This window comes from Haliotis cracherodii, unplaced genomic scaffold (assembly GCF_022045235.1).
Source record: "Haliotis cracherodii isolate W230 unplaced genomic scaffold, xgHalCrac1.p SCAF_18, whole genome shotgun sequence".
Classification (NCBI taxonomy): domain Eukaryota; kingdom Metazoa; phylum Mollusca; class Gastropoda; order Lepetellida; family Haliotidae; genus Haliotis; species Haliotis cracherodii.
Genome location: NW_027266273.1, coordinates 17,690,760 through 17,709,753, shown reverse-complemented (window position 1 = coordinate 17,709,753; position 18,994 = coordinate 17,690,760). Strand labels below are relative to the sequence as shown.

The following is an 18,994-nucleotide window of genomic DNA, read 5'->3' as shown; positions in this document are numbered from 1 at the left end:
GTGTAATATTACGAGTCGAGCTTTTTCTTAATATATCTTAAAAATATATCCGCTTTTATACTGAAGAGTGAGGACATCCTGCTACTGGATACATTGATTTTGATGATCACGTGTATCATCCGTTTACTTCCTGTTGTGTAGGTATTTGTTCTTTCAGTAGATATATTTGAGAATATACATCATTTACGTAGATTCCCACAAGAGTTGTACTTGAAATAGGTCGAGGCATTTTGGAGTGAGTGAGTGAGTATGGTTTTACGCCGCTTTTTGCAATATTTTGGCGGGGGGCCCCAGAAATTGGCTTCACACATTGTACCCATGTCGGGAATCGAACCTGGTCTTCGGCGTTCCGAGCGAAGGTTTAAACTACTAGGCTACCAGAACGCCCCCGAGGCATTTGGATAATAGTATATGACTTAGTCTACCTCCCATTGCGGTGGACATGCCATTGACTCTGGAGCTACTCTGTGACATCAGTTATCGCTAAAATCCAACCTTAAAACTTCCGATCACCTGTAATCTAAGCACATGAGAAACTAAATCCTGATAGAATCTCACGTATGCTGCGCGGAAGTTTGGCATCAATGGGATTTGTCTATTTCCAACATAAACCGACTACCATCATCAGTGTGTTTCACGGCACAACTGATATACAAGTTAACTTTCACATCATAATTACGAGACAAACCTATTAGGCACCCAGTTTCTAATATAAATTAGCGGTTTCAAATCGCTAAAAACACTCGTAGGAGCATTTTCACACTCATCATGACAAACTATGACGCAAAGATGTTGGTCACAGGAGAAGTATGGCATGACTGACATTGGTTGAGAATGTTTCAGTAGGTTGCCGAATACAATGTGAGGATCCCTAACATAACAATAGTTTCGTTGGTTTCAAGAAGGGATTGGATTGTGAATGGTCGACATGGATGTATGACTGTAGACTGCTGAGGTGGAAACACTTTTCAGAGCTACACTGTGATTAAAAAAAAGAGACAAAACCCTTTCCATATTAATTAAAAACTCTTCCAAAACCAGAGTCGATTGAACGATTCGGACTATATCATAAGCACGTGTTTATGAATCTCTATCAAATAGTGATGATAACAGGTGTTCACGAAAAGGTGAGCGTATCCTGCCCCACCGGTGGCACCCGTCACAAACACATGCACAGGTAAGTCAAATGTTCCCCTTAAAAGAAACACGGGAACATATGGTACAAGTCTAAATAGGGGCATTGGACATAATGTTTGTCACTGATGCGTCAAATTTGGAAATGTTCTCCGTTTTGAAAGCTTTACCGAATGTTATAACAAAACAACTTTAAGCAAGAGTTCTATGACGCTCTTTGAAATCTTGTACGGTAACCTCAAAAGTTGTGAAATGTAAACACCAAGGGCTGGAACAGCAGGAATATTGTTCAACATAAAGGGAAAGTTGACCTTGTCAAAGGTGAAAACACCATTTGAAGCTACACAGTGACACCAGGCCCATGTCAAAGGTGGAAACATCATTCGGAGCTACACAGTAACACCAGGCCCATGTCAAAGGTTGAAACTTCATTTGGGGCTACACTTCGACTCCTGGCCCCTGTCAAAGCTGAAAACACCATTGGAAGCTACACAGTAACACCAGGCCCATGGCAAAGGTGGAAAAACAGTTCGGAGCTACACAGGAACATCAGTTCCATGGCAAAATCGGAAACAGCATTCGGGGCTACACTCTAACACCAGGCCTCATGTCAAAGGGTTTGACCTACATTTCCACATAATTTGGTTTCAACAAGCTTTACATTGCTATTAACCCTCTACTCCTGGCATTATGTATAGTCTGATGCCCCTATGACTAGCCTTCACAAGACCATGTCGAGTTGTAAAGCATTTCCATTTTCCAAACCACCATCATGAAACCTGACAACGCAATCGCAAGAAACCCAATACCAGCTTTGTGCGTTTTCGTCCTGATGCTTCGCGAGAAATTTTTCTTCCATAATCCTCACCCAGTTCTCACCTAATACCCCTGTGACACCTATCTGTTCCATTACAATACCCATAGGCGTATCCCATTTGCTATCCGTGTCATACATATAGGTAATTCCATCATAGTACCCTGAGGCATCCCCGTAATTTACGTCGATTTATGCTTCAAGTACAAGCTATGAAACAACCATAACATTCAATGACTGTGGCCATGTTGCTGCAGGCGTTACAGTTTGGTTAATGGAATCTAGTTAATCTGAAAATGTACATTCTTGGTACTTACAGTTTCATAGTTTTGATTTACGGCCATGTACGGTTACTGGTCGTAATTTAGGTCGTGTCTTGGTGATCCTTCTTTCGTGGTACGGCTGCCTCAAGAATGGGTGTGTGGGAATCACTATTGTATTGTTAGCATACTAGTATTTCGGGGAGGGGGGTTGGTAGCTAAGTGGTTTAAGCGTTCGTTCGTCACCACATGGGTACAATGTGTTACCATGAAAGAGACACAAAATCGAAGATGACCTGATTCGTATTGTGTCTTGACTGCATGTCATATAGGGAACATATATGACTATAACTTCCCTATAAGATTGCATCAATAGGTGATTGATACTACCTGGCAAAAGAAAGTATAGACTTGTAAAATTGTAACTGACAACAAAATTACAAATGCTATCAAAACAGTCACGGAAAACGAAAACGCTGCATCTACAGGTTACATATCTACAATTCTATCGATATGTAACAGCCGATTAATTATTTCTTCCATACATTCATGTTTATAATTTCACCTTTCGGTTATGTACAATTAAAAATTAATCGACATGATATTTAATATTTATCGTTTCATCCATAGTTTGCAGAATGTTAACTAGAGTCACTGTGCCAATTGAACAGTAATTACAGCGGTACGTAATCGGAGTGGGAATAGTCGCTATTGTTTGAAGTAACGTAAGACTGGTAATTGCCTCCCTCCTAGCACATCGTGTCGAATAACCTGGTTAAATTAACATGCGAGTATTGTCCACAGGAACCTCAGGATAAACCTGATAACAAATACGATCTTGTTTCATATTTGCCATCAAACACGTTTCTCTCAGGGGTGTATTACTAACTGATCCTCATAATAACAGGATTATCATTTTGCTGAAGCATGTGTTAAACAAGTTATACTACCACGTATCAAGCATAGCATACTGCCTGGTTTGGATCCTTAGCTACTTGATGTATTGTCAGCGCTTAGGCGACACCTTATATAGGCCTTCTGACATGTTGGCCATCATACATGGCCATCTTGTCAACTTATTTTCTTCTTTTGCCTTTTGGCAACTGGTACACCAATATCCAATATGGTAAAATTACACAGTCACTATAGCAATATAACCGCATTTCCTAGATACTAAATAAGACATAGATAAGTTTAGTTTACGTCTCAAACAATTCATATTTCACCAGACAGTCGAATTGAGAATTGCGTTCCATGTGACTTGAATAGCAATTTGTAGTTTATGAGTTCTCCACATTGAAATGTCATACAGACATATCATACTATCTTGACGACTTGAACCATTCATGGTAAGCAACCTCTTTATTGTTTGTATCGACGTTTCAATGCTACTTCTTCCTTCATCAGATGATCACTTCATTAATTACGGTTTAGTCTCGTATTATCACTAGTCACTTGTTTGTCTCTTATAATCATAAGTCACTTGTTGGTCGCGTATTATCATTAGTCACTTGTTAGTCTCGTATTATCACTAGTCACTTGTTTGTCTCTTATAATCATAAGTCACTTGTTGGTCGCGTATTATCATTAGTCACTTGTTAGTCTCGTATTATCATTAGTCACTTGTTAGTCTCGTATTATCATTAGTCACTTGTTTGTCTCGTATTATCATTGATCACTTGTTTGTCTCGTGTTATCATTGGTCACTTGTTAGTCTCGTGTTATCATTAGTCACTTGTTTGTCTCGTATTATCATTGGTCACTTGTTAGTCTCGTATTATCATTGATCACTTGTTAGTCTCGTGTTATCATAAGTCACTTGTTAGTCTCGTGTTATCATTAGTCACTTGTTTGTCTCGTATTATCATTGGTCACTTGTAAGTCTCGTGTTATCATTAGTCACTTGTTTGTTTCGTATTATCATTAGTCACTTGTTAGTCTCGTGTTATCATTAGTCACTTGTTTGTCTCGTATTATCATTGGTCACTTGTAAGTCTCGTGTTATCATTGATCACTTGTTTGTTTCGTATTATCATTAGTCACTTGTTTGTCTCGTATTATCATTGATCACTTGTTAGTCTCGTATTATCATTGGTCACTTGTTAGTCTCGTATTATCATTGATCACTTGTTAGTCTCGTGTTATCATTGGTCACTTGTTAGTCTCGTGTTATCATTAGTCACTTGTTTGTTTCGTATTATCATTAGTCACTTGTTAGTCTCGTATTATCATTAGTCACTTGTTTGTCTCGTATTATCATTGGTCACTTGTAAGTCTTGTGTTATCATTAGTTACTTGTTTGTTTCGTATTATCATTAGTCACTTGTTTGTCTCGTATTATCATTAGTCACATAAGGGCTTTTTTTAGTATTAGGGCAGTAGTTGCATTAAGTCTACTAGTGTTTGTCTTATTGTTCTTTAGAATTAACAGGGTTTCTTAATCTTGTACTGCTGAATAAAAAGAGTTGCCAAATGTTGTACTGCTGGATGAATAGGGTTTCACAATCTTGTATTGTCGAATATCCCGAGTTACATAATCTTGCACTGATGGATAAAGGGGGGTTTCACAATCTTGAACTGCAGGATAAAAGGGATTTTTTGGCAGAGATATCTTACGAATATTGAAAGGGTTGTGTCGCTTTTGTTTTAGATGAGTGATTGGACACACATTCACACACTTATCCGGTGTGGTCCTCCTTGGCTGGCCATACTCATCCTTCCTGCAAAACTTTAAGCCAAAAAATGTTCTGCAGCATTTCCGACAATAGACCAGAATATCACATGTTCGTTTCTTAGGTGTATTTAGTACGACAATAACAATTCGCACATGTTAGTTCTTTCTCATATTGTATTAAGGAAATCGACATCATTTTACATAAGAGAAGGCTGTTCGGCAGCAATATGGAAGTTGGCATTGTAGATTTTCTGTGTGTGTCCACATCAATTGCATCATTAAAGATACAGAAAAGTTGTTTTTGTGAACAGTTTACGATAGGCATGGACATGTCACTATACAAAAAGTAAGTATCCTTGTAGCATTGAGCTCGACGAGTTATAGTGGGTCACAATGGTTTTATGCCCCACAAGATCAGTAATTGTCTCACACATTGTTCCCATTTGAAGCGTCTTCTGTGTGACGAGAGGACGCCTTAATCATTAGACTAACAGAACAAAAAACACATGAGACAAACTGAAGAACACAAAATAACATGTATGTTTTGATATTATCACTGACTGAATATGATATGATAAACGATATTGCACCATTTCAGGATAATAATGAATAAACGGAATGTGCATATTGTCCATCGTCTACAGACAAGTATCTGCAGCTTCTTCTGTGACTATGGAGTAAATGAGTTCGGTTTAACGCCGCGTTGAAGTAGTTCAATTTTATCACGGCGTGTCAGTTTAATGTGGGAGGAAAGCCCGACGTGATGCAGGTCTCGGACGTTTACCACTTTGGTAAAACCAACGAGCACAGGTATGGTGTTGAAAACCTAGCAACATAATAGGGGCGAACCGGGGTTCGAACCTCCAGTCATAGGTTTCTGGCGTTCCCAAGGTGTTTACAATGGAAATATATGTAGACGTTGCTTTTATAAATATTAATGCTGTTATATGTTAAGCATTTAATCATGACATACCTTTACTCAAATATCATAACAGTATAGGGTTACATACACGTGTTAATTTGAATATTTATTTACACAAATTAAAGTGTAAATACCTTGCACAACAACATGCACACATCCACAAAATATGCATAAGCTGACATAAACAGGACATTCTTACATGTTCCTTCCTCCAAAATACATATAACTGTAACAGGTGTTTTAGCATGCCTTGGGCGCTTGTGCGGAAACTGGCCCATGTAACATAAAGGTCATTGTCTGTCAACAATAGTCCCTGATGCGCACGTCTACAGCGGCAATCTGTGTGACACGTCATCGATCTCTGTGCTAGTGTGCGCAGGCATCACGTCAACATGATAAATAGGATGCGCGCGCCAAACATGTTAATTTGAGTAACGCCTAACTTTATGACCTCATATGTTGTGAGAGACCAGCTCCACTAATAAGAACCGACAGAGAGAGGCACCTTGTCCGCTGAACTACACTGGGTGCAGTGCCAATGATGAAATGAAGTAATCAGCCTCACACATGACATTACATCAAGTTTGGCATACACTAAGACTTGCCATTCTGGTCTGCATATGTATAAGATTATGCATCTAATGCCGTTAATATGAACAAGAGTGAGTGAGTGAGTGAGTGAGTGAGATGGGTCTAACGCCCACTAGACAGTATTTCAGTTCTATCACGGTGTGGCTGCTTGATGTGGAAAGCAAGAGGTGACGCGGGTCGTTACCACTTTGGTGAAAACCAAGAGCACGGGATGGGATGATGGTGTACGTCTAGACCACTTACAGTCCAGACCATCTACTGGAACTACTCGGGGGTGATAGGGTAAAATTCTGGATACAGTGTTCGTTAGTCACGTTAAGACGCAGACAACCCATTATTGCGTCATCCGCTGTGAATTGCTGGAGTGAGTGAGTGAGTGAGTGAATGAGTAAGTGAGGTTTCGCGCCGCTTTTAGCAATATTCCGACAATATCACAGCGGGGAACGCAAGTAATATGCTTCACACATGTTCCCATGAGATAAATCCAACCCAGGTCTTCGGCGTGACGAGCGAACGCTTTAACCACTAGGCAACACCACCCCCCCTGTGATTTGCTGGAAGCATTGCTAAAAGCAGCATAGTCACTCACTCACTCACTTACTGAACAAGAAGGCGGTTTATTCACGATAGCACGTATTACCATATAATGATAGGATCATGTCATAGGCTATGTAACACTTGGCACTTAGAAACATGTTCGTTGTTGTTGAACCGTTGGTGACTAATGGTTCGTGTTGTGTTGTAAAAAATCACACTTGAACTGAAATCTATCTGTATGATTATTGAAACCTGCCTTTTTTCCAATATCAACATTATTGACAAAAATTGTCAATTACAAAAACTTCAGCTCGGACAACAGATCTAGCTTATACCTAAAAAGTCCCTGTTCAATTATACTAAATCAACTCATAAAATGGCAACCCAAAATGAACACTACTGGAGGTATAGAAAGGCAGTGGCAAACTGTGCTGAGGTGAGGTTAACATCGCGTTCAAGATTATTGCACTTACATGTGCGTGCGTGCGTGCGTGCGTGCGTGCGTGTGTGTGTCTGCTTGCACTAGCCCGGACTATAGTACAAGCCAAGGAAGATATCTCCCGCAGCTTAACATGGATACTCATGAACAGTATAAAAATTATTGATTCCGAGCCGACCAGTCCTTTTATCACCTTAATTCCGAGCGCTAGTACCCTCGTATAAAGTATTTTGTTATGACGCGGTTGGGAATCGAACCCTGACCTTCCGCAACACAGACTAAACCACTAAACCACTAAACCACGCAGGCTTTCTGAAAATAGTTCGTTGTGCAACATATACGCCACAAAAAAGCTCGAAGTGGGTATTCACCTCCTCTGCTGCACTTTAAGCATCGTTTTGAGTACATGTCCTATGGACACCGAGACAACAGCTCGGCTAGATATCTTACACAACATCTTAAAACGCTTTTTCCTGATAATACAAATTTAAATTGGAAATAACATGATAAAGACAACTAGTCTAACGAGAAGACCCTGCTTTTCGGTTTAACTTCAAACAAAATAAAACACGTTTAACTGAAGAAGTCATTGCGCGTACGTAAGAAGGCAGGGTTGGTTACTCATAGATCCAGCCTAATGAGCGCATGATAGGCGAGTCATCAGTTTGTCAAACTGGTTTTTAAATAAAAAGCTGATGTGGATTTGTTTAAAGGTCCACTCATATTTTATATCTATTTAATGTATGGAAGATAACTAATATATATATATATATATATATATATATATATAGAGAGAGAGAGAGAGAGAGAGAGAGAGAGAGAAATGGACAACCACACACACACACACACACACACACGTGTGTATGTGTGTGTGTAACAGTAAATAACAAACTAAGGTCACTTCTGTCAACGTTTATAACATAATGTTCATCACATGTCAGAGATCATGCATATCTTACACGAAAACTCCTCAAATGTGACATATTTATAAAGAATAGCCAGCAAACAGGATCTAAGAATCAAGGGTCAGTCACGTGACGTTATGTAAGGTCACGTGAACATGTGAACCGCGCCCCCAGCGCCATGTTAACAAGGTTAGGAAAGGTTAATTGTGATGGCTGCTCAGGCACTAGATGAGAAAAAATGTCTATAAGCTATCAGCAAACAGTGTAGCCTAATTTGAAGGATTTGATTTGTTTGAATACGGCCCATTGGAATTTTAGCAGTATTTGGTAATTTACAGTGAAATCAGAAATCAAATTGACACGGTTACAACGGATTACAAAGTACATGAATGTAGTGGATATCGGTGTATATCGCGGCGTGATTTCCTCATAGGGCACCCACTTAAACAAATATTAGTTGCCTCACAATTTGAAAATACGCACATGGTAGATAAATACTATCGCATGTAAACACTACATCTGAGGAAATTAACCAACCTAGCGAATACATGCGAAGCTTGCTAGATACAAGTCGTGCAATATCAATAGGTACACTGGCGGAGTCAAATATACTAAAAAAGCGATCATAATGTGTCGTGGAAGAACGGTAGCCAAATGCACCTAGTACACTGTGACAATTGCAAGGGCTTACACGGGATGGCTTCAGTGAGATTAGTGGTTACAGGGCTATATTTTACAATACCTGTACTTGATGTCGTGAGACATTTACAAACTGGTGATCACAAAGTCACAGTGGTCTTTAGGTTATTAATAAATATAAATTGCATTTGGTGAACAACAGCAACAATAGTGAAGAAAATTAAGATATAAAGATAAGAATTATATGTTTTAAATATGTTTAAGAATATTATTCACCTTCACGTGTATCCACATTATACGGTGCACATGGCAATATGTACATGCGACGTGTATTCTGTGTTAACATGGGCATGAAAAAATTCGTGGGACCACATTTTATTCTTACTCTAGTTTGTGACGATGAAGATATTATCACGTCAACATGAAAAGCAGTTACATTCTATCCTTTACCAAGCTACACCACTGGTTTGGTTGGTTTGTTGTTTAACGCCGCACTCAGCAATATTCCAGCTATATTACGGCGGTCTGTAAATAATCGAGTCTGGACCAGACAATCCACTGACTGATATCATGAGCATCGATCCAAGCAATTGGGATTGATGACATGACCAAGTGAGCGAGCCTGACCATCCGATCCCGTTAGTCGCCTCTTACGAGAAGCATAGTCGCCTTTCACGGCAAGCATGGGTTGTTGAAAACCTATTCTACCCCGGATGTTCACATGTCTACACTACAGCTCTGATACAGACGGTAACTTATCGTTGTCACAGAAGGACATGGTCACATACTGTTGTTCGCGAACTCAAACCGTTTGTAACCAGACAGGTTTTACGCTTCTCGCATTCATAATTTGGTACCTATATTGGTAACTAGTCCATCGTCAGTTCATTCTAAAGTTAGTTCTTAAGAAAGTGCAAAGGCGAAACGTCAATCGCCGATTGTTAATGTCAAAACAACCATGGCCATTTTGAATGACGAAAGATGAAGCTTGCATAAATGATATGCAAACCATGGCATACAGAGGTGGAACAAGAGTTGTCCATAAAATAGACAGACAAATTATTTCAGTAACAGGCAAAACACGCATGCTAGAGAAAACTACATACATACATACATACATACATACATACATACATACATACAGGACAAAAAGGTATTGGGTGTTGCTTTTTGCTAAAAATAAACCCATATTATGAAGGACACGATTATCACCTGTCTTATAGTGGCATGTTTCCACATATAAACATCAAATGGTTTTCATCTTTTTGGACAAACATAAATCGCAAAATCGTTCATTATAGGGGAACTGATGGTCATACAAAAATATAGTATTTTTCTCTGATTTTATATGATGACCGAATTTGTTATAATTAATTGTTCAAACATTACTTTGAGCATTGTAACGAAATGCCAACATAGATAGAGCGGTATTAAAACTGACCAGTATTTTGTATCAATATGGCAATGGGATTAGTGTACTATCTATGCAGATAAAGTGACAATGACAGATTTCGCGGGAGCAAGGCCGTGATGTAATGGAAGTCAGTGGTCTTAACGTCCTGTTCTCAACACCGACCACCACTCTCGGCATGTCCCACGGCTAAATTTACTTGACTTTCTCTCCCTCGGCAGGTACGCATCTGCCATAAATGAGACAAAAAATTAACTCTTATATACGGTAGGGCTACCACTCTCACGTACGGAATTAGAAAGAATCTGTGGCGCGCCTGTTCAAATAGGCCGTGCGACGGTGGTGGAGCGCTGGCACGGGGCTCGGGATTGTTCAGCCGATACTGTTAAGCATGGCTGGCCAGTCACGTGACTCTGGATTGGGGGAAGGCAGAGTTATCGCGTGTAGGAGGGGATAACAGCCGGATTTTTAACCATTTACCTCTAATTAGCGGTACTACAATAAGACAGCTCCTGCGCAGGCTTTGCTTCTCGACCTTTGTCTAGATATGACGTGAGCGTTGTTCCGCTACCAGTGTTAATTGCAGCACCTGCCTGATGTATCTCTATCCACAGCCCAGTATTTGCTCAACTGGCTTTGTCATATGTCATATTTTATTCCACATAGCAAATATAGCAGGTTCGGTTCTGGTGTCAGCATAGGCATATACATGTCACTTTGAGAGAATATGACACGTCTGTATGATAAAAACAAACAGTTAGTTTTTGTACCTCAGCTCTCCTTGTGCTGAACTCACCATGATCTCGATGACATGGCAAAGTTCTTACATTAACATTGTTTCTAAGTTATCTTAGCTATCTCCTAAAACGTGACCACCGGAGACATGTATACGTACAGCTAGATATTACCTTTGTATTTCTCAACAGTGCATATGTGACAATGCTTTAGAGCACAATAGTGATATCTAACCTTGTCTTTTTAACATGAAGTCACTCACATCTAAAACTAGCTCATTATACCAATTGTGTTTCCTTGGTATTTAAGGAACCGTTAACATGACCATTTCGGCAAAATGTGGAATCTTGGATACCTTGATTAAAAAGTACAGACATTCTGTCACGTTAAATCAGGGTTGATGATTATTACAAAACTGATTGAACTCTGAAAGTAACTCAGAGCAGCCCACAACATACCTCCATGTCCATCAGTAGTTGTTTTAGCCTTTTTATACAACTGTGTACTGTTGGCAGTGATGTTAATGGCCTTGCATTCTTTCACATTGTTATCGTGATTTTGAAGGAACGTACACGGTATTGACTTGGGATGCAGGGTGGTGACTCCAGTTTAATGTCGCGTTCTGGTGTTCACTCGGCGCCTCCAAAGTATGATGTATCAAATGAAAAGCCAGCATGAAGTAGTTGTGTTTGAATTACTTGTTTTGTTTGTGTTCTCAATGAGTATGACCACTCTTTGGAAAGGTAATTACCTCTTTTAGAATGTGACTAAAAATATGTCATCAGAGTGTGTGAGTAAGTTCGGTTCAACTCCGCTTTGAACAGTATTGCAGTTACATTACGTCGTGACGGTTTAATGTATCGAGAGGGAAACCCGAGTCTGTGCGATCAGAACTGTAGGCTACTTTCTTCAAACACATTGTTAACATTCTACATTTCATTTTAGTGAGCTTACATGACACTGGTGAAAGAATCCATAGTGAATGCACATCCATCAACTGATGTGTGCATATACAGTGAATATATGAATGTACTGAACTGGGGATGACTTTTTAGAAGGGATGTGGAAAATGTACATGACACAAATCATAATACGAGAATATCATCCTGCTCGGAAATAAACAGCAATGCTGTTTCTGCCATGAAACTGAGGGTGTGCTTTGACAAGTGTACACAGTGAACGCGCCATTGATCAGCGACTGTTTAAAAAAGAACACTAAGTAGTGAGGTTCGAAGCCATTGTTATTTTCATACGCAGGTGGTGGGTTAAGCCCAGATCTTCTTGATCACATGTTAAAGGACACCTACCTCCCCCAAATGCCACATTTACATAATTAATATCTTAAGACCTATTTATTAACCAGACATATGCAACCAGACATGCACAGCGGAAAGCGTGACCATCATGCTGATGTCGTCACATGCACAGTTCATGCATTGTGTCTATTTGACAAATCCATCCCGGCGTGATCCTTCTTAGTCATCATCCTTGATTTATTTATTATATTATACATTAACATTTGAGAGGGGCACTAGTCTATTACACTACGTAGCTGTATGACAGGAACTGGTGTACTTGATTTGTGAACTTACATTTATTAATTTTAAATGCAGCTGAACATGCTCCAGTTGCATGCCAATATGAGAAACTATTTGTATGAAGTAAAGGTGTACACCACAACTGGCACTTCTATGAGGAATTGTAGTGATGTGATGATGAGAAGATTTGTCAAGATTAATTTATCTTTTTGTGAAGATATAGCCAAAACAAACTATATGGTCGTTGGAACAGCCGCCACAATTGTCTTTACAAAAAAGTTCCTTTGTAAGCAATACATCTCTCCTGTCTTACATAAACAACATGTTTCCAGAAACAGTCCTGTATTGCAATTTAAAGATGTATCTTAAAAACAGGAAAGAATTGAAAAAGAGATGAAAAGGATCAAAAGAAATCAAAAGAAATGACACTTGTTGACATATCCGACGATAGTAACACCAGTCATACAAGCGACACATCTCCTATGATATTTGAGAGACACCTTGTTACGACGGACTGTGACGATGTATGAGATTGTCCCGTGAAACAATGGACCATTGTCGGAATGGAGGTCTAGGTACATCACGTGACAGATGGGTAATGTAGACTACCATAAAACAGGCGTAACCTTCAGGGTAATCTTTATTTACCTTGGACAGTACCACAAGTATCATCCACCGCAGATAAACCATGTCACATTTACAGTAGTCGAATTCACTGGGATAGATGTTAATTTGGAAATCCAGAGTAGTTGAATGCCGTAATTTGTCTCTTGATCTCATCACGTTTTGAATATTTTAGTTTTATTGGAACAGCTGTTTATTTCTTCTTGCACAAAATCTCGAATGGATATTGTCTTTTTATCCGGCTGAAATATATTTCATCGCATATTCTCACAATAGTGGTCCATGTGGGAAATGCAAAAAAAATCAACATGGTAATGTATTCCGCTCTGATGGACACGGGACATACACAATATGACAACCTTTTACGTAAGAGAAACCTCAGGGTCAGCCTTCCGTAAAGCCCTCGCTGGGGAATACTACACAGTCACCGTGTTGAGTAGTCCTAGTCCTTTAAAAACTCCCTCACCCACTCACCCACCCACCCACCCACCCACTCACTCACTCACCCACTCACTCACTCACATAAACAAGCTGGCTGGCAGGCACTCATGATCACTCACTCACTCACATGAGCAAATTGACTGGCAGCGAGGTCCGGGTTTCTTTGTTGTACTGCGCGCTGCTCTTTAGGCAGTGTTGACGGAGATGACAGCCCGTCTTGTACACCATACATCCATACCCAAGCTTCAGAATCTCAAAGCAAGACTATGTTGAACTTTTACCCCTAACCCAAACTGTTGATTGCAAGGACCCTAACTATAACGTGAAATAACATTTTCAACTACCTGTGGAAACATTTGACCTGGATGACAGAACAGAGCGGTACGGAAACATCTGTGTTAGTGCATGCCGACTACACTGTCACTTTAACCGACGACAACCAATTACTAGCGCATTTCAGTATGAAATGGGGATGGATGATAAAAACGGACTTGATAACGTGGGACAGAAATGCCACCTATTTTTGTACTTTGTGCCCTGTAATGATTTTGCTGTACCTCATATGCTCTTACTATATATCGATATTTACTACCCAAAAGAAGTTAAAGAACACCCGATTATTTCATATTACTGTACATAATCTGTCAATGGCAATGCACACTGTTCATGGCAAGTAAGATTCACTCTTGTAATTTGAAAGAATCGGATTTTATTTAACTTCTTTTGAGGTAGTATATACACTGGATAGCCAAATTGAATACCGTAAACGTTAGGTACAACAGTTAAACGGAAAAGGCCTCAAATCCCAATGAAATCTTGCAACGAGTGCACATTCGGACAAAAGCTGTGTGTGCGTCTTTTCTTAGAAATCTGGATCAGATGCCACGCGACAGTCTTTTGAGAGTATTAATATTAGATATCTTTTATTTGCTATCTGTAACTCAAGCCGATGTACAGTGGTTAAAAGCTGACCTAGACAACTGTGGAGACTTTCACACACTGAGTCAAGTCAACACATAACGCTATAATTAGGCATTTTCATCTCCAAACGGCAAAGGCAAAACGTCGGTGCAATGTTTTCACTCGACACCTTGTAATAGCCCTCACTTAAAACAAATACGATTGTTTAACACCAGGAAAAGTGAGAATGGAAGCAATCAAGGCCCGTAATCACCTCTTTTATGTGATGCTTTTTAAAAAACAACATATATGAACACACACACTGGAGCACGAAACCTTTTAGCTGTTAACTTTCTTGGTATAATTTATTTTCTTCTATAATATATATCTACATTATTACCCATTTCGAATACTTCATTTGATAATGCCGTTGAGGCTTTCAGATTTCTTAATGGATGATAAGATATATTGACTTAAAGTACTGAATGTCATATAAATATTTTGATATTAAGTCAAATACCAACTAACACTTCGTCACTCTTACTAATTTGTCACAGATATTTGACCGTTGTCGAGTGGTATATACCGAATTGCTATCTTGGGACATCAATTCTTTCATTTGAATTTGCTCAAACCATAAGGTTCGACCTTGATTCAAAACATGTGTTCGTGCAGATATTGTAATATGGTGGATTATATAAATTTTGATGAGTCCCATATTCTGACTTACGCACTATTCCCTGCAACCATTACTCGGTTTGTTACTACGGCACAGCTAGGTTGATTAATCACATTCATAATATGAATATGGAAGCATGAATGTAGTACTTTGCGAAAAATGTCTCTATTGTGAAATTTGAGTCACATGATAAATCCGTTGACATTTTAAATAACTTAGGATGTTTATTCCGAATTGTTCTAAAATAATGCGCAAACGTACCTTGTCCGTTTCCTGTAGCCACAACACAGAGAATCACAGCACTTTGAAGCAGGCCCCACATTGCGGTCGTGTTGTTGATGGAAAGCTTTAGTCCAGTGCACTGTTTCGTTTACATCCAAAACTCATCAGCATAAGTGTTGTTTCAAAGCTACTAAATCCTCTTCTGTTACTTTGGGAAGTGTACGAGCCCTCCGATCAGCTGCCCGCTTCTGCTGCGTCGGTAGCAGACGACAGTTTTGCTCTGACGGACCTTGTTAAAATCCGGAGCAAAACCTGGACGGAGAGAAAATCCGGAATGGGATTCGCGTCACAGTAGACGCCGTAATGTTGAAGACGACTGAACAGGCGGTGTAACAGGTAGCCAGCACAGACCGCGGGCTGTCAACTGTAATTGTTCTACAAACCTGTGCGCATGTCAACAAAATCTATCCCTGTCTTGCGCCGCTGTTTGTCGTTGGACGGTGACTTCTTAACGCGCCACATTCCAGCAGGTGGCGCTTTGCCCCTCATTAACCCATGTTCCAATACGCGCTCCCCCGACCCTTGCCAAGACCTCTGGAGATATTTGAAGAACTCGCCGACTAATGTCCACTCATATGTCCAAATATTCATATAACGTTGTACTTCAAATCAGGGTTAAAGGTGTGATACAATGAGCTGCAAAACACGCCAAAATGTCAAAGTATTTACGAATATCAATTGTTTGATAATAATAGGCATTTCTCAGAAGTGGATGGATGACAAAGTAGACACAGTTTATGTGTAACACCTTCTTTATTTTACTGTAAAGGCGACGTTTCGGTATAGATCCTTATACCGTTATCAGCCTTGCTCTACAACGGTATAAGGATCTATATCGAAACGTCGACTTTACAGTAAAATAAACACGCTGTTATCCTTAATTTGTGTATACTTTGTTATTTAGAAATAGGATTTGTGATTTTGTTTGATATGGTGTCTGTTTCAGGAAATATATTTGGCTTCTGTGGTTAGTGATATAATTATGTTCGAGCATTGGGTATGTTGACCATCTTTCAGAAACAGTTCGTTTCACCATCGCTACTGTGTCCTGGCTTCAGGAGATCTGCGATGTATGGTACCTCTAACTGCAATTCCATTTTAACTGAGACACACAGTGGCCTTGAGATTCCAAGAGATACGAGTGAACGGTGGCGTTTAATATTGTATGTCCATTAGCCGGATTGACTTCTGTACCATTGGGCTGTAATCTTGGGCCTATGTGTTTTTACTAAAGGAAATGTGCCTTATTCCGCTATATCTAGATCCTGCTTTGCTAGTGCATCTGTATTTTCATGTCATGTCTATGTGAGACTGGACCAAACCTAGTTCCACCTGTTTGCTGTGATGAAATAGTTTTGAATATGGTAGAGAATAGTGACGACAGAGTCTGTCCTGGTGTTTGAGCTTCTGCCGATCAGGGAGTCTACGTGATGACTACCTTTGTTTCCGGTACTTCCGGCATGTGTTGGTCGTTATGATATTAATACATTTGAAACCTTTCCGGCGGAGGTCCAATGATTATGTGTCCTGATTTTACAGAAATATGTTTGCTAAAATGGGCGTAAAAACGTCCTCACTTCCTCCTTTTCTGTAACGTCAGATTATGTTGAGTGTAGGTGTTATACAAACATACCGCACGTTGAAAACTTACTGCTCGTTAACGTTAACCCCGTACATCGTTCCCGCGTCTCCGGGTCTAATAACACAACCCATTGTTCAAACACCACACAGAATAATTTAGTAAACATACGTCATTCACATTACTAATCAGTTGTGTTATCTATACTTGGCCAAACTTCCTAGTGATTACAGAGATACTACAATCAATTATTGGCTGTATCTTGTAACATGGCATAACAGATAAATCTTTCTTGTCTTTGATAACCAAGCATACAATGACCGAAATTGATGGGTGGATCGTTATTCTTTAACCAAAACCACCACATTACGGCTTGTTGAAATGATAAGGGACTTAATACTTTAAAGGTACTCAAGTCTCGATGATTGCTTCTTTCAAACATTAACTCATAACCATGTGTGTACCGGAGGCTAATTGTTAAGCATTAACGTTGCTCTTTCAATTGTTCAGTGACAGAAGTAGATTGAATATTGTTTTACGTTTGCAGCGATATGTCTGGCATATCATTGCGAGGGAAAAGGGGTTGCTGTCTCTCTCTCTCAGTCTTTGTATCTGTGTGTGTGTATCTCTCTTCTCTCTCTCAGTCTTTGTCTCTGTCCCCTGTCTCTCTTCTCTCTCTCTCTGCCCCTGTCTCTGTCCCCCTCTCTCTCTCTCTCAGTCTCTGGCCCTGTCTCTCTCCCTCTCGCTCTGTCTGTCTCTCTCTCTCTCTCAGTCTCTGTCCCTGTCTCTCCCTCTCTCGCTCTCTCCTTCTCTCTCTGTGTGTCTGTACTGTTAACCGGTGTGCATTAGTTGTCATATACTAATAACTCAAAACAAGTTACAGTTGGAAGGCTGTGTGAGCAATGCCCATCAGCCATCATATAGTAACTAAAGTCATATAAAAATGTCGGGTATTCTTTAACGTCTTTTAAGAAGTATACTTCAATCTAGCTTCTCGGAATCGTTATATGACACCGAGTTCATCTGGCTTTGAGTGACGTTGTGACATGTACATTTACCATGAAGCTAGATGCTTACAATCGGTTGCCATTCCTCCTATACTGCCTACAAATCACGACACAAAAGAAATGGACATTTTATAACCAATTACACATCAAAATGATGTACCGTTATAGTCCCGTGCAACACGCACCATGTGCTATGGAACAGTGTGGCGTCGCGTCCTTGACATAGCGTTGACAGTCTCGTACTTAAACAGAGTACAGGTATCCACGGAAAGTTTGAGGCTATTTATTTCACACGATGCCAACAGTTGACATTGCCTGTGAGAGACAAAGCTAATTCTCGTCACGTTCATATATCGTATACCTACCTGAAGCAGCAGGTAAATAATGCCCAGCCTTCAGAAACATGATAAACGTAGCTTCATCACGTGTTGGTAGTTTGTAACATTCCTGTCCCCCATACTGCGATGTTGTAAAGGGTTGTAGTCCCGCCTCCATATTATCTTTATTATACGTGTTGTACTTGCAGGTATTGTCGGAGCGACTTGGTAAGGCATGATCACACACATGTTAACACATACTACCGAAGCTGGCGACGTGTTTTGTCTCGTTCCTGTCTTCATATGTTGAAATATGTGCGTGGAAAACCATGCGACGAATATATTTCAGGGGTGCTTCATCAATCAGACTTTGTCAATTTTGTTTTTTCATACACGGTGAGATACCGCAGTCCGAGTGGGCAATTATGGGACATGTTGGGACACAGCGAGTCACGGCGGGAAACAGTGGGACATGTTGGGACACGGTTGGGAACGGCGGGACAGGGTGGGGGAACGGTTGGACATGTTGGGGCAGGGTGGAGAACGGTTGGACAAGATGGGACAGG

At 40.0% G+C, this 18,994-nt stretch overlaps 1 protein-coding gene across 1 annotated transcript in view; it reads right to left on the bottom strand.

Moving 5' to 3' along the window:
- LOC139465836 (low-density lipoprotein receptor-related protein 2-like) overlaps positions 1-15,660 on the bottom strand; it is a 91,079-nt gene extending 75,419 nt beyond the window's left edge. Inside the window, exon 1 of the mRNA XM_071247773.1 lies at positions 15,505-15,660. Within this exon, the coding sequence (XP_071103874.1) occupies positions 15,505-15,565 (61 nt within the window). The 5' untranslated portion in view covers positions 15,566-15,660. The remainder of the gene's footprint in view (positions 1-15,504) is intronic.
- Between the last annotated feature and the right edge of the window lie 3,334 nt (positions 15,661-18,994).